We start from the raw sequence: 22,858 nt of genomic DNA, 5'->3' as shown, positions 1-22,858 counted from the left end.
AATGGCTTTTGTCTAAGTGACTGTTGGCCAACTGCTATTAAAGACGGTCTGTCACACCCAAAACACAATTTTCATTAGCTACCCAGTCATACAGTTGTGGCCAAAAGTATTGACGCCCCTGCAATTTTGTCAGATAATACTCAGTTTCTTCTTGGAGAGGGCACCCTACAAATATCAGGGACCTGGAGCAGTTTGCCAAAGAAGAATGGTCTAAAATTCCAGCAGAGCATTGTAAGAAACTCATTGATGGTTACCGGAAGCGGTTGGCCGTAGTTATTTTGGCTAAAGGTTGTGCAACCAAGTATTAGGCTGAGGGTGCCAATACTTTTGTCTGTTCCATTTTTGGAGTTTTGTGTGAAATGATCAATGTTTTTTGCTTTTTGCTTCATTCTCTTTTGTGTTTTTTCATTTAAGACAAATTAAATGAAGATAATAATACCAAAGAATTTGTGTTTTCAATCATTTTCAGGAAGAAACTGAGTATTATCTGACAAAATTGCAGGGGTGTCAATACTTACTCTGTCGCCTCATTGGGGGACACAAAACCTTGGGTGTTATGCTGCTGTCCACTAGGAGGCGACACTATGCATAATCTGAAAAAGATTAACTATGGCTCCTCCTCTGCAGTATACACCCCTGGACGGCGTCAGCCTTCTCCAGTTTTTGCTTATTGTCGCAAGGAGGCACACCTTTTTTTCTTCCGTTTGTTCCTTTTTTCGTCCGGAAATACAGATTAAGAAAAGAGGGTCTCCAGCAAGACTCCCGGCATGGCTCCTTCCTTGGCCCCCTTTTTTAGGGGTGCCCAGTTGAAGTTGAGATGGCGGTTCCCCATGTCGCTCCTTCCCCAGTCCCTCGGGTACTGGTCCGAAGTTGAGACCCCCCTCCTTCCCCAACCCCTTTGGGGTCTGGGTTGAGGTTGAGGCGAGGATGAAGACCCCCTGACGGTGACAGACGCACCCTCCATAATCCCCCGCAGGGGGGCATTAGGTGGAGACGCCTCAGGTAGGGTCGGAGAATAGGGAGCACTCTGCAGCATCCAGGGACCCCAGACCAGCTGTGGGTTCCTGTTGAGGCCGGGGGAGGGTGCAGGTAGACATGGCACAGCAGAGACAGGGCTTTCTGCGCCCCTTTCTCTGCAGCAGCAGTGGCTCCATGGCGCTCCAGGAACCCCCCAAACAGGAACCGCTACCCCTGCTGCCCCCACCGCTAGCCAGTCGCCCATTCCGGGGGGGTCTGGTACAAATCCGACCCCCTCTCGGACTACCGCGCCGCTCTGGAGCCCTCCTGGGCATCAGGTCTCTATTTGAGACCGCGGCTTCGACATAGCTGAAGCCGCCGCCTTTTCCCCGCCCCCCGGATGACTAAAATGACACTCTAGAGTGTCATAGAAGGGGCAGATAGAGGCAGAAAGGGCGCGTTTCTACATAGCCCAGCGCGCCCTTTTCAGCTCTCCGCCCCCTCCTTCCTCTCCTCAGCGTCCCGGTGGCCATTTTTTTGGCTGCAGACATCCTGATAACGGACGCCTCCAGCAGAGGAGAATCACAGCAGTCTCCGGGGGGCACAGAACTTGGATCTGTCGGCGCTGGACCTAGGGGCACACTGGAGGGGTAAGCTCACAGCTGGGTTCTCTTTACTCAGCTGTGAATCCATACTTCCTATAAGGCTCTCTGTGGGTTCCCTCTGTGTAGCCACCCCTGTAGGATCCCTGATAGCCAGCCTCTGTGCACTATGCCGGGCTCAAGAAAGAGAACCAGGCAGGAATGTTTCTATGCATTCTGCACAGCCTGCAAAGCCACGCTCCCCAGTGGCAGCACGTATCCGCACTGCCGGGATTGCATCCAGAACTCTGGGTTAGAACCCCAGGGAGTCCCTACCAATGCTTCAGTGTCAGATACCACGCCGGAATGGGCTACTCAGATGTCGCAGTCTGTGACACAGTCCATAGATAACTTAACCGCCACATTGCTGCAAGCTCTGCAGTGTCGGGTCCCGGCTATGAACGTTACCCAGCAAACGGACAGCTTGTCTCAGGAACATGCTGCTTCCGACTCTCACATACGTAAGCGGACCCACAGGTCACGATCACCTGAGTCATCCTATAGCACAAGGTCATCTCCCCCCAGGGAGAGACACCGTCATTCCAGGTCTCCTAGGCAGTCCCCTGTCAGAGACAGACAATGCAGTTCACCACAGAGATCCCCCACCACAGAAGACCCCCGCCCCAGATCGCCCACCAGGGATCACCTTAGCGATACACAAGATTCGGAAGGCATCTGTGACTCCGACTCAGACAACAAAACGGAGAGGTCCGTGGTACCTTCTCCCCCTAGCAATACAGCACTAGTTGAGGACATAATCTCTGCCATCCATCGGGTGCTGGAAATTTCAGAGCCAGTCCCGGAAGCCCCAGAACATATGATTTGTTTTGAAAGTGTTCAGAAACCACCTAAGGTCTTCCTTAATCACCATGAGTTTCAGGAGATACTTACTAAACCGTTTTCGCAGCCTGAGAAAAAATTTGCCAATCGCAAATATTTGGAAGCGAAGTACCCCTTCTCACATAAAGACACCAAACAGTGGACAGATACACCCGAAGTGGAACCCCAGTATCTAGACTAGCAGCGCAGACCTTACTCTCTCTGCCAGACAGCTCAACCCTCAGGGACGCAGCAGACCGGCAAGTAGAACGCATGGCTCGTTCCATTTTCGAAGCAGCAGGGGCCTCCCTGGCCCCTGCGTTTGCTTCAGTTTGGGCGGCCAAGGCCATCCTGGCTTGGGCCAAAAAACTACAGGAGGGTCTTCAAGTTCCAAATGCCGGGCTCTCGGACCAAGCGGTTCAGATAGCAGTGGTAGCAGACTACATGCTTCATGCAGCCCTAGACTCAGCAAGAGGTCTAGCGGGGATAGCGGCAAACGCCATTACGATTCGGCGTATCCTCTGGCTGCGAGAATGGAAAGCGGATGCGGCCTCAAAGAAGTCCCTCACGCATCTTCCGTACCTTACTGGAAGGCTTTTCGGCGAAAAGTTGGACACAATGATAGCCAATGCCACTGGGGGTAAGAGTACCTCTCTCCCTCAACTAAAACCGAAACACACGTTTAAACGAAGAAACCAGACACGATTCCGATCCTTTCGGAATTCCTCGGGCTGGTCCGTCTCGCGCCCAGCGCAAAACCGTAACCGCTCTCCATGCAGGGACAACCCACGGACGGCGCAGAGACCGGACAGGACTTGGCAGTCGAAAGCAGGCCAAGCGAAACCCAAGGGAGGAAAACCTCAGAACTTCGCTTCATCATGACTCACGAACTCCGAAAGACACCCCTTCAGTAGGCGGGCGACTTTTACTCTTTCAGCAAGTCTGGCTGCCTATTACAGAAGACAGGTGGGTCAGGGAAATAGTGTCTTCCGGATACAAGATAGAGTTCACTTCCACTCCACCGAATCGGTTCTTCCTCTCTATCCCTCAACACCATCAGACAAGGCTCGTGCCTTCCACTAAGCGGTCTCCTCTCTCCTTCAAGCAGGAGTCGTGGTGCCGGTTCCCGTGAACGAAAGATTCCGAGGGTTCTACTCCAATCTGTTCGTAGTTCCCAAGAAGGGAGGCAGCGTTTGGCCCATACTAGACCTAAAACAGCTCAACAAATACGTACGAGTCCGTCATTTCCGCATGGAGTCCCACCGGTCCATCATTGCATCCATGGAGCACGGAGAATACCTTGCTTCCATAGACATACAAGATGCATATCTGCACATACCAATTGCTCCCGCCCATCAAAGGTTTCTCAGGTTCGCGGTCAACCAAAACCGCTACCAGTTTGTCGCCCTTCCATTCGGACTCGCCACGGCTCCAAGAACGTTTACCAAAGTCATGGCAGCCACCATGGACGTTCTGCACTCGAGGCATTCTAGTTGTCCTGTACCTGGACAACCTCCTCATCAAGTCTTCCACCTTCAAGGACTGCGAGGTCAGTGTCTCCATCAGAATAGACACACTGAGTCGTCTGGGATGGTTAGTCAACCTACAGAAATCGTCGACTACCCCGAGTCAGACTAACCTTCCTGGGAATGTTATTCGACACCTCCAGGGGCCTGGTGCTCCTTCCCAAGGACAAGACACTGGCCATCCGTCTGGGAGTTCGTACACTCCTCCACAGTCCTCCCCGATCTCTCTGGTTTGCCATGAGAGTTCTCGGCAGGATGGCAGCAACAATAGAGGCAGTGCCATTCACCCAGTTTCACCTCAGGCCTCTTCAACTAGCCATACTCAGATCTTGGGACAGGAATCCCTTTTCCCTCGACAGGGAGTTCCGGTTGACGTCGTCAACCAGGAGGTCCCTGCATTGGTGGCTCAAGCCAACCTCGCTTGCACGGGGAAAACACTTTCTCTCAGGTCAATGGAAGATCCTGACTACCGATGCAAGCCTGACAGGCTGGGGGGCGGTGCACCTACATCACAGGGCACAAGGCAAGTGGTCACCTAGGGAAGCGACCTTGCCCATCAATGTCCTGGAAATCCGGGCCATCTTCCTGGCACTGAGAGCCTTTCATCACCTGCTTGCAGCCTCGCACATATGGATACAGTCGGACAATGCCACGGCTGTGGCATATGTGAATCACCAAGGCGGGACCCGCAGCGCCCAGGCGATGAGAGAAGTGGCACATATCCTCCACTGGGCGGAAGACACGAGGTCGGTACTCTCTGCGGTCCACATTCCGGATGTAGAAAACTGGGAAGCCGACTTCCTCAGCAGGCAAGGAATGGACTCGGGTGAGTGGTCTCTCCATCCCGAGATTTTTTACCAGCTCTGTCAATGCTGGGGAACCCCGGATGTGGACCTAATGGCATTCCATCTCAATACCAAGGTCTCCAATTTCATGGCCAGGAGCGGATGCCCTGGTCCAGGACTGGTCCCAGTTCCAACTCCTGTACATTTTTCCACCCCTCCCCCTGATCTCCAGGGTCGTGAGGAAGATCAAACAAGAGGGAGTTCCAACCATCCTCATCGCGCCAGATTGGCCCAGACGTACATGGTGCGCTGACATCGTTCATCTTACAGCAGACGCCCCCTGGAGTCTACCCGACCGTCACAACCTTCTGTCTCAAGGTCCATTCTACCATCAGAATTCAGGGGCTCTCGGTTTGACGGCATGGCCCTTGAAACCTGGATTCTAACCCAGGCAGGGTTTTCACCGGAAGTCATTGCGACCATGATCAGGGCAAGGAAGCCAGCCTCCGCCAAGATTTATTATCGTACCTGGAGAGCTTTCTTTTCCTGGTGCGAATCTCATGGACAAGTCCCACTCCCTTATTCCCTCCCGAAGGTCCTAGGTTTTCTTCAATCCAGCCTAGACGCCAAGCTATCCCTAGGCTCACTTAAGAGTCAGGTGTCAGCGCTTTCAGTCCTTTTTCAAAGGCGCATTGCTACCAAACTGCAAGTAAGGACTTTCCTCTAGGAAGTTTCCCCGATTGGTTCCTCCCTACAAGCGTCCGCTGGAAACGTGGGACCTCAATCTGGTCCTGACAGCATTGCAGGCACCACCATTCGAACACCTTAAAGAAGTTCCACTCTGCATTCTGTCACAGAAAGTGGTTTTTCTAGTGGCAATCACCTCGTTACGCAGAGTGTCGGAATTGTCAGCACTTTCCTGCAGACGGTCTTTCCTAGCCTTTCACCAAGACAAGGTGGTTCTCCGTACAGTACCATCCTTCCTTCCGAAGGTTGTGTCCAACTTCCACCTCAATGAGGAAATTTCACTGCCATCCCTTTGCCCGGTTCCGGTTCATAGAGTGGAGAAGGCTCTGCATACGCTTGACCTCGTCAGAGCATTGTGGATTTACGTGTCCAGGACTGCTCCCTTCCAGAGAAGGTGGTCGCAAGGGACTGCTGGCTTCCAAGGCCACCCTTGCCAGGTGGATCAAGTCCACCATACATGAGGCCTACCGACTTAACAGTTCCCCTCTTCCGGCCGGTATCACGGCACACTCTACACGGGCAGTAGGGGCCTCCTGAGCCATTCGGCACCAGGCTTCGGCACAACAAGTGTGTAAGGCGGCCACTTGGACTAGCCTGCACACGTTTACAAAACACTACAGTGTTTATACCCAGTCCTCAGCGGATGCGAGCCTGGGTAGACGGGTTTTGCAGGCGGCAGTGCCCCAAGTTTAGGGACCTGCTAGCACAATATTAGTCCATTGCTTCCCACCCAGGGACTGCTTTGGGACGTCCCATGGTTCTGTGTCCCCTAATGAGGCGACAGAGTGAAGGAGATTTTTGTGTACTCACCGTAAAATCTCTTTCTCTTAGCCTTTAATTGGGGGACACAGCTCCCACCCTGTTGCCCTTACGGGCCGTTGTTACGGTTGAGTTCTCATATTGTTCTTTGAGCTCGTACATAGTAGCCTTCTTACAGGCATGGTTATGTTGTTATTGTTCCGTTCCTCCTAATGCTTTTGCACAAAACTGGAGGAGGCTGACGCCGTCCAGGGGTGTATACTGCAGGGGAGGAGCCATAGTTAATCTTTTTCAGATTATGCATAGTGTCGCCTCCTAGTGGACAGCAGCATAACACCCATGGTTCTGTGTCCCCCAATTAGAGGCTAAAAGAGAGAGATTTTACGGTGAGTACACAAAAATCTCCTTTTTGGTCACAACTGTATAGGACTTACAGTTGAAACCAGAAGTTTACATAAACTATATAAAAATACACATATGCACGCTTTTCTCAATATCGGACTTGAAATCAGAATTAACCGTTCCAGTTTTAGGTCAATTAGGATTACCATAATTATTATTTGCCAAATGCCAGAATAATGAGAGCGAGAATGTTTTAAGACATTTCTATTATTTACTGCAGACTCAAAAGTTTGCATACACTAAGGTTGCTATGCCTTTAAACAATTCTGGACTTCCCATATGATGATGTCATGTGTTTGGAAGCTGCTGATAGGGTTTTTTTTGGCAACATCTGAGTTAATTAGAGACATTCCTGTAGATATATTTCAATGCACACCTGAAACACACTGCTTCTTTGTGTAGCATCATGGGAAAGTCTCAAGAAATCAGCCAAGATATCAGAAAGAGAACTGTGGACTTCTAAAACTCTGGCTCATCCTTGGGTACAATTTCAAGATACATGAAGGTTCCTCGTTCATCAGTACAAACAAGAAGAGAATGTCCAGACATCATACCGCTCAGGAAAGAGATGGGTTCTGTGTCCCAGAGATGAACATGCTTTTGTGCGACGTGCATATTAACCCAAAGACAAACGCAAAAGATCTTGTGAAGAAGATGGTGGAAGCTGGTATGACTGTGTCAATTTCCACAGTGAAATGAGTACTGCATCAACATGGGCTGAAAGGCCGCTTTGCCAGGAAGAAGTCATTACTCCAAAAGAAACATAAAAAAGCCAGATTAATGTTTACAAATGCAGACAGGAACAAAGACCTTAATTTTTGGTGCTATGTACTGTGGTCTGATGAAACTAAAATTGAACTTTTTGCACATAATGACCATCGTTATGTTTGGAGGAAAAAGGGAGAAGCTTGGAAGTCAAAACACCATCCCAACTGTGAAACACGGGGGGCGGCAGCATCATATTGTGGGTTTTTTTGATGCAGGAGGGACTGGTTCACTTCACAAAATAGATGGCATCATGAGAAAAGAAGATTATGCGGCAATACTGAAGCAACATGTCAAGACATCAGCCAGGAAGTTAAAGCTTGTGCGATAATGGGTCTTCTAAATGGACAATGACCCGAAGCATACTGCCAAAATGGTAACATAGTAGCTTAAGAATAACAGAGTCAATGTTTTGGAGTGGCCATCACAAAGCCCTGATCTCAATCCTATTGAAAATTTATGGGCAAAGCTGAAAAGGCCGCTGCGAGCAAGGTGACCTACAAGCCTGGATCAGTTACACCAGCTTTGTCAGGAGGAATGGGCCTAAATTCTGACTAACAATTGTGAGAAGCTTGTGGAAGGATGTCACAAATGTTTCACCCAAGTCATTCAGTTTAAGGGTAATGGTACCAAATACTAAAGAAATGTATGTAAACTTTTGACTTTGCAGTAAGTAATAAAAATGCCTTAAAACAATCTCTCTCTCTCATTATTCTGGCATTTGACAAATATTAATAATTATGTTAATCCTAACTTCCATAAAACAGGAAAGGTTTATTCTGATTTCATGTCAAATATTGAGACAAACATGCAGATGTGTCTTTTTATATAGTGTATGTGAACTTGTAGTTCCTACTGTGGCCCCTATAAACATTATACCTTTGTTGTTAAAATCTGTGCCTCCATTTTGCAAAAATAAGCAAATTAGGGTGGTTAGTGTACCTCTGGCATGGCTAAGCAGCTTCAGTGCACTGTTCTGCCCCCTGAAATTGTGTGTTCTGCCTCCTTCTCTGGCTATTCTCAGTGCTGTTGTCTGCGCTCACTCACCGCTGGAGCTCCTAGCTTAGAGCGCACACACCCAGCTTTCTAATTGTGCTGCAGCTGCTCTACAGTAGTGGAGTAGGTTGTCCAAATTCAGGGCTCAGGACAGCGCATTGAAGCTGCTCAGCCCCACCAAGGGTGCACCAAGCACCCTGATTAGCAAATGGGAATAGGGAGTGTTTTTTTTTTTTTAAATGCATCTGTGAATCAGATAAATGCATTTAATCCGTTCCACACATTGGCTGTACTTGTACGTCCAGCGTTGGGTCCCCGTCCTTGTTGCAGTCCCAGACACTGAACCCGCATCATATAGACATACACTGCCTTTTTTTACCCAGATGCCATATGCCTTTTAACATCCCCAGCTGCTGCTTTTAACCCCTTAAATGCAACTGTCAATCATTTTCAGTGGCATTTCACGATTTGAAACGCTTGTTACGAGGGACCGCACTGTTCCATGCCCCCATCACCACAAGGTGCGGATCAGTTTCCTGGGCAGCTGAGGGCCTCCTGTGCCTGTCATGACTGTGCTCCTGTAAAGAAAAACCTGTGGATAGGCTTCATAGGGATGGTGATATTTACCATATATTGCCGTTGTATTTAAGCACGTAATATAAGAAATCGGATGATCGCGGGTTTAATTTCCTTAGGGAGACTAAAAAATAATGTAATAAAAAAAATGTTTTTATAACTGTTAAAACAATTCCCCTTCCCAGCATTAGTTCTGTTTCTTGTGCTTTCATATTTTTTTTCCCTTCTTCAAAGAGACTAAAAAAAATAGTCTGGGCCCCATTTTTTGCCAGTAGAACTGTGTGAGGGCAGTCGCCTCCAGCTCAAAAATATTTCCAGAATCCGTCCCTTCCTCAGTCCTCAATCTACTAAAACTCTTGTATATGCCCTCATCATCTCCCGCCTTGACTACTGCAACACTCTCCTCTGTGGCCTCCCTGCTTACTCTCTTGCACCACTCCAGTCTGTCCTCAATTCTGCTGCCCGACTAATCCACCTCTCTCCTCGCTACTCCCCTGTCTCCACCCTCTGCAAATCCCTCCATTAGCTCCCAATTCCCCAACGAATCCATTTCAAACTACTAACACTGACCTACAAAGCCATCCACAACCTTTCCCCTCCCTATATCTCTGAACTAATCTCCCAATATCTTCCTTCACATAATCTTCGATCCTCCCAAGACCTCCTACTCTCCTCCACACTTATTCGTTCCTCACACAACCGCCTCCAAGATTTCTCCCGAATATCCCCTATCCTCTGGAATGCCACGCCTCAACACGTCCGATTATCCACCACCCTCGGATCCTTCAAACGGAACCTGAAAACTCATCTCTTCAGGACAGCTTACAGCCTGCAATGACCATTCTGCCGCCTCACCACTGCTTGAGCTTCCGCCTCACTACCGCCCGAGCTGCTGCACCCCCGACCTTCTGTCTCTTCCCCACTATCCCGTTGAATGTAAGTCCGCAAGGACAGGGTCCTCTCCCCTCCGTACCAGTCTGTCATTGTAAATTTTTTTACTGTTAACGATACCTGTAATTTGTATGTAACCCCTTCTCATGTACAGCACCATGGAATTAATGGCGCTATATAAATAAATAATAATAATTATTTTCGTGGCGAGCCAACAATTTTATTACTATCATCTTTGAGTTTTGATCACTTCTTATTCTTGTCTCTCTGCAGCATTTACCAGTCAGGTTAATTTTATATTTTGGTAGACTGGACTTTCATAGAGGCCGTTATACCACGCATATTTATTTTTGAAAAAATTAGTTTCTTTCATTTTCTTTCATTTTCAAGCTATGTTCACAACAGGCGTCTGCTGAGATTTTTTTTCTGCAGCAAAACCTGATCTTTTGGCAGGAAATACGGTAAGTTGCGGCAATGCTGATAAAGTTTAGTGCAAAAAAAATCCTCATTCTAGTTAATCAGGTTTTGTCACAAAAAACGCTGTAAAACCTGATACTTGTGTTTTTTGGTGCAGATTTTCAGCGTTTTTTCACCATCCATTACTTTCAATGGGTGAAAAACGCTGAAAGAAGTGACATTCTCTATTGTGCAAAAATGCAAAGTGCAAAATCTTGTTGACAGAAAAAACAAACTGTGTGCATGAGATTTTTGAAATCTCATACACATAGCTGGTACTGTAAAACACAGCTGAAAATTTGCATTTAAAAAAAGCCTAGTGTGAACATAGCCTTGTGGGGGGAAAAAGGGTGGCTGACTCAAGTATTTTTTTTTTTTATATTCTATATTTTTTAAAATCTTTTTAATGTACAAATGAGAAAAAGTACTTGTCCTTTCAAATGGGCCTGGTTTTTAAGGCTTTACTAATGATGAAAGTGATCACCTTATGTGGTCTCATTTGTCAACATCTGGGTAAGCATTTTTTTTTGTGACTTAAGATTGCCAGTGTGTAGTTTACGGATGCCATGTGAAAAGTGGATTATACCCGGATGTCTTTCTGGTGCTAGGCTCTGCAGGAGACATTTGATGATGGAGAACCTTCAGATGCGGAGAAGGATTTTTGGGAGATCGCTTCCATGGACTGTTACAATCATCTCACCGAGTGGGAACCACTGCAGTATTGCTCCACCGTAAACATTGACAGTCAAAAGCAACCAGACCTCAAGAAGATGTGGAGCGACCCTTTCTACGAGGTGATGTCTGCATTTTCCATTTTACTAGAATGGCTTTAGACTTATATTACAACCTACATATGAAGAAAATGACACACTATAATCAACCAGAAAAAATGTTGTTTTGCTTGCAATGTGGCGTTACAGTTGAATACAAGAGCCTAAACCAACAAAATACCTGTAAATCCGTGTTCAAATGAATAGGCCACATGATGAGATAAAAAAAAAAAAATATATATATATATATATATACACACATAGATACACAAATTCCAACACTGACTTTTTTAAGGGAAAAGTACATACATATCCAAAACACATTACAAATACTTAAAAAGATGGAGGAGCACAGGAATAATGAGCATGTAATGATTGCATAAATATTATTGATGTCTGCAGTGGCGAATTACGTGTAACTCTGCCCCCCATGGCAGTTTAAAGTGCATGGGCCCCCTCTCCAGCACTCGATGTATCATGTGACATGTCAAGTAATATTTTTGGGAGGTCATGTGATGGGTCATGTGATGAACACAAAAGTACTTTGATGCACATCAATCAAAGTTATCAATCTGCAACTATAGAGCGAAATAGCGTTGCTCCTAATGTTTCTCGTTATGTCAGTACTATACATAACAATACAGGATACTATTTAATAAGGTACAGTGCTATACATAACAAGAGGGAATGCTATGTAATGAGGGACAACACTATGCAAAACAAGAGAGGATGTTAAATAATAAGGCCTTGCCCTGTGGATAACGAGCAAAATGCTCGTTCGGTGAGTGAAATGATCTTTTGCACAGTGCAACAGATCATCATTCTCAGCAGTGCATCATCCTGTGTAAAATCCTTTACACTGCGCCACTGAATATATTATGAACCACACCATTGGTGTATAATTAGTTATTGTGAAGCCCACCATTCAAAACATACATTTTTAAACCAGCACTGTAAACCCATTAAAGGGAATCTGTCAGCAGGTATTTGCTATGTAATCTGAGAGCACCATGATGTAGGAGCAGAGAGCCTGATTACAGTGATGTGTCACTTACTGGACTGTTTTGTTTTTTCATTATAATCAGCATTTTATTAGCAGATTATCACTAGAGGACAACTGACCTTGTGCATCCTAGTCCTACCACATCCCCAGCAGTGATTAGCAGCTTTCTGTCACTGTACAATGTACGTATACAATGTGGTGTGGGCAAAGTTACACTAACTGCTGTACCCCCCAGTAATCTAAGTGATACCTCACTGGAATTGGGGTTGCTCTACCTACCTCATGCTGCTGTCAGGTTACATATCAAAACCATGCAACAAATTTCTTTTAACTATAATTGTCAACTGTTCCCCTGAGTAGCAAAAACATCAATTAATTAGTTGCTGTACTCTTTCCACAAATCCATTACCAGTCACTCTCCTGTGTCTTCAGCCCTCCACCGCTGTTTATTCGCTCCCTCAATTTATCAAAATTACATGTGTCCCCCCCCACCCCCCAAGTCATTAAAATTACACCCTCCCAATTCATAATGTCTTGTCCCTCTCCCACCCCTCACTTCATGATAAAGTAATGAGTTACAGGAACGCTCCCTGACCAGTGATAAAATAAATATTATACTAAGGGCAATATGCCCAAGTTCATGGCCCAGATTGCCCTCGTTATGATAAATGTGAAGATATGCCTTCCAATTAGTAAAAATGTCTTTATACTTGAAAGTTGACAGCATTTTTGTTTGACAACATTTTTTTTTCTCAAAACAGGAAACGTATCTTCCTTACATGATTCGCAGTAAAGTAAAACTTCTCCTGAATGGAAAGCATGACCAGTCCTTATTAACATTTATTGATGATGCCATGAAGATTCAGCACAGAAAAGTGTTGATTGAAACCTTCTACAGTCAGGAAATGAGTCTTCTGTACATTTTACAAGATGATTTTGACAGAGCGAGATATTACATTACAAATGGGATAGAAATGTTCATCCAGGTAATTATGGCTACTTATAGAATCGTAGAATCGTAGAATCGTAGAGTTGGAAGGGACCTCCTGGGCCATCTGGTCCAACCCCCTGCTCAAAGCAGGATTCGCTAAATCATCCCAGTTAGATGTCTGTCCAGCCTCTGTTTGAAGACTTCCATTGAAGGAGAACTCACCACTTCTCGTGGCAGCCTGTTCCACTCATTGATCACTCTAACTGTCAAAAAGTTTTTTCTAATATCTAATCTGTGTCTCCTCCCATTCAGCTTCATCCCATTGCTTCTAGTCTTTCCTTGTGCAAATGAGAATAAAGTTGATCCTTCTACAATGTGACAGCCCTTTAGATATTTGTAGACAGCTATTAAGTCTCCTCTCAGTCTTCTCTTTTGCAAACTAAACATTCCCAAATCCTGCAACCTTTCCTCATAAGACAGGGTTTGCAGACCGGTCACCATTCTGGTCGCTCTTTTCTGAACTTGCTCCAGTTTGTTGATGTCTTTTTTAAAATGTGGTGCCCAAAATTGGACACAATATTCCAGATGAGGTCTGACCAAAGAGGAGTAGAGGGAAATAATTACTTCACGTGATCTAGACTGTATGCTTCTGTTAATACATCCTAGAATTGCATTTGCCTTTTTTGCTGCTGCATCACACTGTTGACTCATATTCAGTCTGTGATCTATTAGTATACCCAAGTCTTTTTCACATGTGCTGTCACTTAGCCCTATTCCTCCCATTCTATATATGCTTTTTTCATTTTTATTGCCCAGATGTAGTACTTTGCATTTCTCCCTGTTAAAAACCATTCTGTTAGTTTCTGCCCACTTCTCCAGTTTATTTAAATCTTTTTGAATCCTCTCTCTCTCTTCTCTAGTATTAGCTATCCCTCCTAGCTTTGTGTCATCAGCAAATTTAATCAGTTTACCCTCAATTCCTTCATCTAAATCGTTGATAAAGATGTTGAACAATACAGGGCCCAGGACAGAGCCCTGTGGTACCCCACTTGAGACATTCTTCCAACTGGATGTGCAGCCATTTACGACCACTCTTTGGGTCCGATCACTAAGCCAGTTATGAATCCACCAAACAGTTGCCTTGTCCATTCCATACTTAGTCATTTTTTCAATAAGGATTGTATGAGAGACTTTGTCAAATGCTTTGCTGAAGTCAAGATATACTATATCTACAGCATTTCCTTGATCCACCCAATCAGTAATACCATCATAGAAGGAAATTAAATTAGTCTGACATGACTTATTAGTTACAAACCCATGCTGACTCTGTTTAATCACTTCATTCTTATCCAGGTATTGACATACATGTTGTTTAATAATTTGTTCAAAGATCTTTCCTGGTATAGAAGTCAGACTCACCGGCCTATAGTTGCCTGGGTCCACCTTCTTCCCCTTTTTGAAGATAGGAACAACATTTGCTCTTCTCCAGTCTTCTGGCACTTCTCCTGTTCTCCAAGAATTTTCAAAGATTATGGAGAGGGGTTCAAAAATTTCTTCTGCTATCTCCTTCAGTACTCTGGGGTGTAATTCATCTGGACCTGGAGACTTGAATACATTTAGGTTAGCTAAGTGTTTCCTCACTATCTTTCTGTTTATAGATATCCTGGATTCTTCTATTCCCTTAATAGGACAGTGAATAACAGTTGATGTTACATTTCCTTTCTGAGAGAAAACAGATGCAAAATAGGAATTTAAAAGTTCAGCCTTCTCAACATCCTGTCTTACCATTTCATCATTTTCATCCTGTAAAAATCCTATAGCATCTTTGACTTTTCTTTTACTTTTGACATATCCCCAAAATCCTTTATTATTGCTTTTGACATCTCTTGCAAGCCTCAATTCATTTTCAGCTTTAGATAATCTGATTTGTGCCTTGCAGGTTCTGCAGACAGCATTATATTCTTCTTTAGATATGCCTCCTTCTTTCCATTTTATAAACATTTTTTGCTTCCTTTTTAGCATGTGCTTAAGTTCTGTGTTCATCCATCCTGGTTTCCTTAAATGCTTCCTATTCTTCCCTCTTTTCGGAATTGTTAACAACTGTGCTTTGAGAATTTCATTTTTCAAGATTTCCCATCCTTCCTGGACATTTTTGTCTTTAAGGATATCCAGCCATTGGATCCCTCCAATTCTCTTTCTGAATCCCTTAAAATCTGCCTTTCTGAAATCTAACCTTGACGTCTGAGTCTTCACAGGTCTTCCGCCTCTAGTTATCCAAAATTCTAAAATAGCATGGTCGCTACCTCCTAGGGTCCCAGCCACTTTTACCTCCTCAACCATTTCCTCCCTGTTTATAAGGATTAGATCCAAGGTAGCAGTTCCCCTTGTTTTCTCCTTTACCTTTTGGAAGATAAAGTTGTCAGCAAGAGAGGATAAGAATTTCCTTGACCTGTTAGTTTTGCCTGAGAGAGATTCCCAACAAATGTCTGGATAGTTGAAATCTCCCATGACAACTATGTCATATTTTTTGGAGAACTTGGCCATTTGATGCATAAAGAGTTCATCCATATCTTCAGCTTGCACAGGCGGCCTGTAGTAAATGCCTACAATGGTGTCCTTTCCATTGTTCTGTCCTTGTATTCTTACCCAAACAGTTTCCACAGAACTCCCAGTCTCTGAAGCTTCAATCTCTGTGCAGATATACGCATTTCTAACATACAATGCGACACCCCCTCCTCGTTTATCAAGTCTGTTTCTTGCAAATAAGTTGTATCCTTCTAGTCTTGTATTCCAATCATGTGTATTGTCCCACCAAGTTTCAGTGATTCCAATGACATCATATTTCTTTTCCTGTGTTAGTAGTTCCAATTCTCCTTGTTTGTTGCCCATGCTTTGTGCATTAGTATAGAAACATTTTAGTTTGTGATTGGTTTCTCTTTCTCCAATATTTTTTTTAATTAGATTCTTTTGTCTTTGTTCTTCCTTTCCACTTCTAATAGCAGAGTTCTCAGTAGCATTTGTCAGGTGTATGGCTTTTTCTGGTCTTTTGCTTCCCTTCCCATGTTGTTCTAGTTTAAAGCTCTCCTTACAAGTGTAGCAAGGCGACTTCCAAATACCTGCTTTCCAGTCTTCGTAAGGTGCACCCCATCTCTAGCAAATAGTCCATCGTATAAGTAGTTCACTCCGTGATCCAGAAATCCAAATCGTTGCTGACGGCACCATCGACGTAGCCAGTTGTTCACCTGCAGAATCTTATTCCACCTCCTTGTTCCATGGCCATCCACTGGGAGGATGGAAGAGAAGACCACCTGCGCTCCCAGTTCTTTCACTTTCTTGCCTAAGTCTTCAAAGTCTCTGCATATGGTTTCCAGGTCGTTTCTTGCGGTGTCATTTGTCCCCACATGTAGTAGCAGGAATGGGTAGTCATTTGTAGGTCTGAAGAGTCCTGATATCCTGTCAGACACATCTTTAATTTTTGCACCTGGAAGACAGCACATTTCTCTTGAAGTTATATCCGGTCTGCAGATAGCGGCCTCTGTTCCTCTCAACAGGGAATCCCCCATGACCACCACTCTCCGTTTCTTCTTCACAACATTTTTCTTTCTCCATCCAGGAGGACTCTGAAGGCGTACAAGGTTGCTGTTTGTTGGCAAAGTCTTATCCTGATGTATTTCTTCATCGTTTTCCTGCGTGAGAGCCTGGTACTGGTTTCTGAGCAGTATGGGTGCTGACTGCCTCCTGATCCTCCTGCTTCTCTGGGTCACATGTCTCCATTCCTCTGTTTCTTCAGGTGCACTTCGAATTTCTTCTCTTTCTGTAACATGAAGAGATAATTCTGCTCTGTCCAAGAACTCTTCACCTTCCTTAATGATCTTCAACGTAGCTAACCTCTCTTCGAGATTTTGCAACTTTTCCTCCAACAGGGTCACAAGCTTGCATTTGTGGCATGTGAAGTTTGGCTTTTCCACTGGTAAATCTGTGAACATGTAGCAAGAAATGCAGCTCACCAAATGGCTCCTGGCCTCTTCCATCTTGAGATTTCTTAAAAAGATGAAAGATGAGCCAAAATTCGCGCGCCGACAGGCGCGCGGTTTCTCCGATTTCCTCTTTTCAGCTGCAACGGCCAAAACCCAGTGATCGTTGAGCTCGCGGAGACTCTTCACTTATCCCAGAAGGCACTGGGAATATGCAAATGATCTCCTCAAGACTCTTCCCCTGGTTTCTCCGATTTCCTCTTTTCAGCTGCAACGGCCAAAACCCAGTGATCGTTGAGCTCGCGGAGACTCTTCACTTATCCCAGAAGGCACTGGGAATATGCAAATGATCTCCTCAAGACTCTTCCCCTGGTTTCTCCGATTTCCTCTTTTCAGCTGCAACGGCCAAAACCCAGTGATCGTTGAGCTCGCGGAGACTCTTCACTTATCCCAGAAGGCACTGGGAATATGCAAATGATCTCCTCAAGACTCTTCCCCTGGTTTCTCCGATTTCCTCTTTTCAGCTGCAACGGCCAAAACCCAGTGATCGTTGAGCTCGCGGAGACTCTTCACTTATCCCAGAAGGCACTGGGAATATGCAAATGATCTCCTCAAGACTCTTCCCCTGGTTTCTCCGATTTCCTCTTTTCAGCTGCAACGGCCAAAACCCAGTGATCGTTGAGCTCGCGGAGACTCTTCACTTATCCCAGAAGGCACTGGGAATATGCAAATGATCTCCTCAAGACTCTTCCCCTGGTTTCTCCGATTTCCTCTTTTCAGCTGCAACGGCCAAAACCCAGTGATCGTTGAGCTCGCGGAGACTCTTCACTTATCCCAGAAGGCACTGGGAATATGCAAATGATCTCCTCAAGACTCTTCCCCTGGTTTCTCCGATTTCCTCTTTTCAGCTGCAACGGCCAAAACCCAGTGATCGTTGAGCTCGCGGAGACTCTTCACTTATCCCAGAAGGCACTGGGAATATGCAAATGATCTCCTCAAGACTCTTCCCCTGGTTTCTCCGATTTCCTCTTTTCAGCTGCAACGGCCAAAACCCAGTGATCGTTGAGCTCGCGGAGACTCTTCACTTATCCCAGAAGGCACTGGGAATATGCAAATGATCTCCTCAAGACTCTTCCCCTGGTTTCTCCGATTTCCTCTTTTCAGCTGCAACGGCCAAAACCCAGTGATCGTTGAGCTCGCGGAGACTCTTCACTTATCCCAGAAGGCACTGGGAATATGCAAATGATCTCCTCAAGACTCTTCCCCTGGTTTCTCCGATTTCCTCTTTTCAGCTGCAACGGCCAAAACCCAGTGATCGTTGAGCTCGCGGAGACTCTTCACTTATCCCAGAAGGCACTGGGAATATGCAAATGATCTCCTCAAGACTCTTCCCCTGGTTTCTCCGATTTCCTCTTTTCAGCTGCAACGGCCAAAACCCAGTGATCGTTGAGCTCGCGGAGACTCTTCACTTATCCCAGAAGGCACTGGGAATATGCAAATGATCTCCTCAAGACTCTTCCCCTGGTTTCTCCGATTTCCTCTTTTCAGCTGCAACGGCCAAAACCCAGTGATCGTTGAGCTCGCGGAGACTCTTCACTTATCCCAGAAGGCACTGGGAATATGCAAATGATCTCCTCAAGACTCTTCCCCTGGTTTCTCCGATTTCCTCTTTTCAGCTGCAACGGCCAAAACCCAGTGATCGTTGAGCTCGCGGAGACTCTTCACTTATCCCAGAAGGCACTGGGAATATGCAAATGATCTCCTCAAGACTCTTCCCCTGGTTTCTCCGATTTCCTCTTTTCAGCTGCAACGGCCAAAACCCAGTGATCGTTGAGCTCGCGGAGACTCTTCACTTATCCCAGAAGGCACTGGGAATATGCAAATGATCTCCTCAAGACTCTTCCCCTGGTTTCATCCTTCTCTACTTATACGTAGAGAAGGATGTACTTGGATATCGCTCCGTGGCTATTAAGACTTTTTCAAAATTTGTTGGCTTTGTTCATTTTCAATTTTTAAATTATGTAAAATAATGTCCAGAGTCGGATGACCAAATTACATTTGTAATCCATAAAGTAAAATACCTGCTTTTATTCAGTTGATGCCATGAAGCGCTGATATTGGGAGAGCAACATTAAATGTATCTACTACAACTCTGGTATACTGCATACAATGTGGCCTCAATAGAAGAGAGTTTCTCTTCAAATTTCTGGCATTTAATGCTTTGAAAAGTTGCATATTTCTGCACAATGCAGACATGGGGAAAAAAAATGGCATCTTTCGGTGTTTTCATGCCGGTTCCCCTAAAATGGACTGAGCTTAATTGGGGTTTGGTGATTCCCAATCATCATCTTCATAACGAGCTATGGCATTCCTTATGGCACAAATCTTACTCCAGTCCTTGACTGGCGTAAGATTAGTGGCGACATGCAGACCATTTTTAAGACATACGCTTCTTAATGAATCGGGCACTTCAGGACTCCACTGATGTAAACAGTGCCGGAATTGATGAATTGGGTCCTCGGTGAATGGCTACATACTACCTGAATGCCAAGAATCAATGAGTCTCATATACCAAAAAAATTAATATATCCATATGTCTGTTTGTTTTTTCTTAGAACTATTCAAGTATCGACTCGCTACTATATCACAGCAGATTAACAGAAATGCAGACCGTTCAAGCGTTAACAGAGACTCAGGATTTTATCAACTTTATCAGCGTTCCTGGTATTTTATTTTGCATACTTCATCAGCAGTTCTGCATTTGAGATGCTTTTTGTACTATATTATGTGTGTGAACATCTTAAAGGCCCCTTTTTCCCTAATTTGAAAATTGAGATGTGCCTATCAAATGTCATTAAAGGGGTTGTCTCAATACAAAGGAACCTTTTTGGCGTCACCGATTATTTTATATGGAGATCATACGGGGTTCCTTCACCCAGGACCTTCCACCGTTTGCCATTTTTCCTTTTTGCCTTCCATCAGATGTATATGTTGGTAATATTTCCCGATCTCTGATACAAGAGCATGATATAAACTGCATTATAGCCGTACGGTGACTTTCATCATCCTGTGACTACAACTACTAAAAATGGTTTATCATACACAATTATTTTTACAGAATTTTTGTATTTAGGAAGTGCAGCATGATTAACCTTTCCTACAGTGGAAGATACAAAGTATTAATTTTCAAGCTATTTATTGCTTTCAGGTAATTTGTCATCCCTGCCCTCTCTGAGAAGGCTGATCTGTCTCTGGATGAGTCGGTATCCGGACGAGAAAATGGATCCCATGCACGTCTGGGACGATGTCATTACGAACAGGTATTACAGGCGTATTATCTGCTGACTGTTCCCATATTACATTGTTATCAACTTTACATTTTTCATCACTCATTCTCATTGTTTTCAGGTGCTTCTTCCTGGATAAAATCAAAGATAAACTATCCGGCCAGCCGCTAGAGGAAAGTATGGAAATAGACAGTGTGAGTGAGGATAGCGAAGTAGTGGAAGCCGAAAAGCAAGAAGATGTGAACTTTCTCATCAGAAAATGCAAATTTGTCATGAAAATGAAGATGATTGACAGTGCCCGGAAACAGGTAGAGAATTCTGAAAAGTACTGTACGGTATGGCATTTACATGCAGCGGGGGACCTCTGTTGGTAATCCAGTTTTCGTGAGCTTTGCCTGCCTTATGTCTGCTCTGTTACTTCACATTGCTTTGTTTCTGAACACAAACTAAGTACTCTTCTCTTCTGTAGAGCAACTTCTCGGTTGCCATGAAACTTTTGAAAGAGCTTCATCAAGAGTCGAAAAGCAACAAAGACTGGTCTGTAAAATGGGTTCACAGTTATTGTCGTTACAGTCACAGCCGGAGTCAAAGCCAAAGAAGTCCTGAGAAATTACTGACTGTACTGAAGACAGTCTCCTTACTCGGTAAGAATAAAGTAATAGTCATTGCCTAAAGTAGATATCATCTTCATGTTTCTACCACATACGTGATGTACAAACCCCCCCACAAAAAATAGACAAAATGAGCATCATTTCTGTAGTTCGTAAATAGTAATAGCACATGTCAATAATATAGGGTTCTTGGTTAACTTGATTTTGATTAAAAAAAAAACGTAGAAGCCATCCCACCAGGACAAGGTGTTCCCAGTCAGGATGTCCTATCCTGTCTCTGGTATTACATCCTTACCTTGCGTCAGCCAACCTCCATGTGAATTAGGGCAGAGCAGGTCAAGAGCCCGACCTATCATACTCCTAGCCATGGGCTCCTGCTCTGGGAGGACTGCTCTGCCCTTGTTCAGAATGTATAATTGGTGGAGTAAGGTTGAACTGAATGGACCAGAGTCTTTTTTTCAACTTATGTAACATGGAGGTTGGCTGACACAAGGTAAGGATTTAGTACTAGAGACAGGATAGGACCGTCCTGATTGGGTACACCTTGTTGTGGTGGGATGGCTTTTATGTTGTTGTTTTTAATCAAAATAGAGTTAATGAAGTCCCCATGTTTAAATGTATTATTACTATTTTCTTACTACAGCCTATATGCTCGTTTTTTTTTCTTGGATTTTGTCTGTGAAGTTTCCAGTGTGAACCACTCTTATGCATTGCTGGTATATCCCTGACCTCCTAATGTGAATTGACATAAAATCAATGGGACAATTGTAGAATTATTGACATGTAATTCTTTATTTCCTTTGGCTTAATAAGTTAATCGGGCTGTTTCTTAAGAATTCATGGTCTTCTCTGTGTGATCATATATACAGAGATAGCTGCCATTCTATGCACAGAGGCTGTAAAAAGTCTACACATCCTTTAAAAAATGCCAGGTTGTTGTCATGTGAAGAATCATTTCAGAACTTTTTCCACCTTTTTGTCACCCATTAACTGTACAATTCAATTGAAAAATAGACTGAAATCTTTTCAGGTGTAAAAAGAAAAACAAAAGATGAGCTAATATAATGTGGTTGCATACATTTCCACACCTTTTAGGCCACATTCACACATTCAGTATTTGGTCAGTATTTTACATGAGTATTTGTAAGCCAAAACCAGGAGTGGGTGATAAATCCAGAAGTGGTGATGTGTTTCTATTATTCTTTTCCTCTGATTGTTCCACTCCTGGTTTTGGCTTACAAATGCTGAGGTAAAGTACTGACCAAATACTGAACGTGTGAACGTGGCCTCTAATAGGTAAATACATTGTGAAAGTACCCTTTGAATTTATGACATCATTCGGTTTTTTGGGTATGAGTATTTGCCCACTCTTCCCTGCAGTAGTGCTCCAAATCTGTCAAATTAGGGCCTGTGTACAGCGCCCTCTCCAGGTCAGCCCATAGATCTTCACTAGGATTCAGATTAGGTCTCTGGCTGAGAAATTCCAAAACTTTGATGTTCTTCTGGCAAATGCCTTTTGTTGATTTTGATTGTGAAAGATAAATCCATCTTCAGCTTTTTAGCAGAGACCTGAAGGAATTATTGCATAATTGACTGTTATTTGTAACTGTTCATAATTTCCTTTGTCTACAACCCTAGTCTCATCAAACCATAAGACATTCTCCCACATTCATTTGATGTAGGTTTTGATAAAACTTTACTGGGCTTTGATATTTTTAATTTTTATTTTGTAAGAAAAGGCTTCCATCTTGCCACTGTACCCCAAAGGCCAAACATGAAGTATACGTGAGATTGTTGTCCCATGCAGTACACAACCAGTACCTGCCAGAAATTCCTGCATCTCCTTTAATGTTGCAGTGGACCTCTTGGCTGCCTCCCAGATCAATGTTGTTCTTTATCTTCAGCAATGTTTTGGGGGACCTCCAGGTCTATGCTATATCTTATGACCTGCAATTTTTTGTA

The 22,858-nt window shown here is 44.4% G+C and overlaps 1 protein-coding gene across 2 annotated transcripts in view; it reads left to right on the top strand.

Annotated features, from left to right (window-relative positions):
• The window catches only part of PRKDC (protein kinase, DNA-activated, catalytic subunit), a 503,687-nt gene that overhangs the window by 353,005 nt on the left and 127,824 nt on the right, over positions 1–22,858 (top strand). For both annotated transcript variants that reach the window (XM_073583775.1, XM_073583776.1), the window contains exons 65-70: positions 10,929–11,114; positions 12,855–13,079; positions 19,614–19,722; positions 20,207–20,318; positions 20,407–20,593; positions 20,755–20,929. In XM_073583775.1, coding sequence (XP_073439876.1) covers positions 10,929–11,114; positions 12,855–13,079; positions 19,614–19,722; positions 20,207–20,318; positions 20,407–20,593; positions 20,755–20,929 — 994 coding nt within the window. The remainder of the gene's footprint in view (positions 1–10,928; positions 11,115–12,854; positions 13,080–19,613; positions 19,723–20,206; positions 20,319–20,406; positions 20,594–20,754; positions 20,930–22,858) is intronic.

Source organism: Dendrobates tinctorius, unplaced genomic scaffold (genome assembly GCF_039654945.1).
Source record: "Dendrobates tinctorius isolate UK_male_01 unplaced genomic scaffold, ASM3965494v1 ptg000081l, whole genome shotgun sequence".
Classification (NCBI taxonomy): domain Eukaryota; kingdom Metazoa; phylum Chordata; class Amphibia; order Anura; family Dendrobatidae; genus Dendrobates; species Dendrobates tinctorius.
The sequence above is the reverse complement of the archived record's forward strand: the minus strand, read 5'-3'. Positions and strand labels throughout refer to the sequence as shown.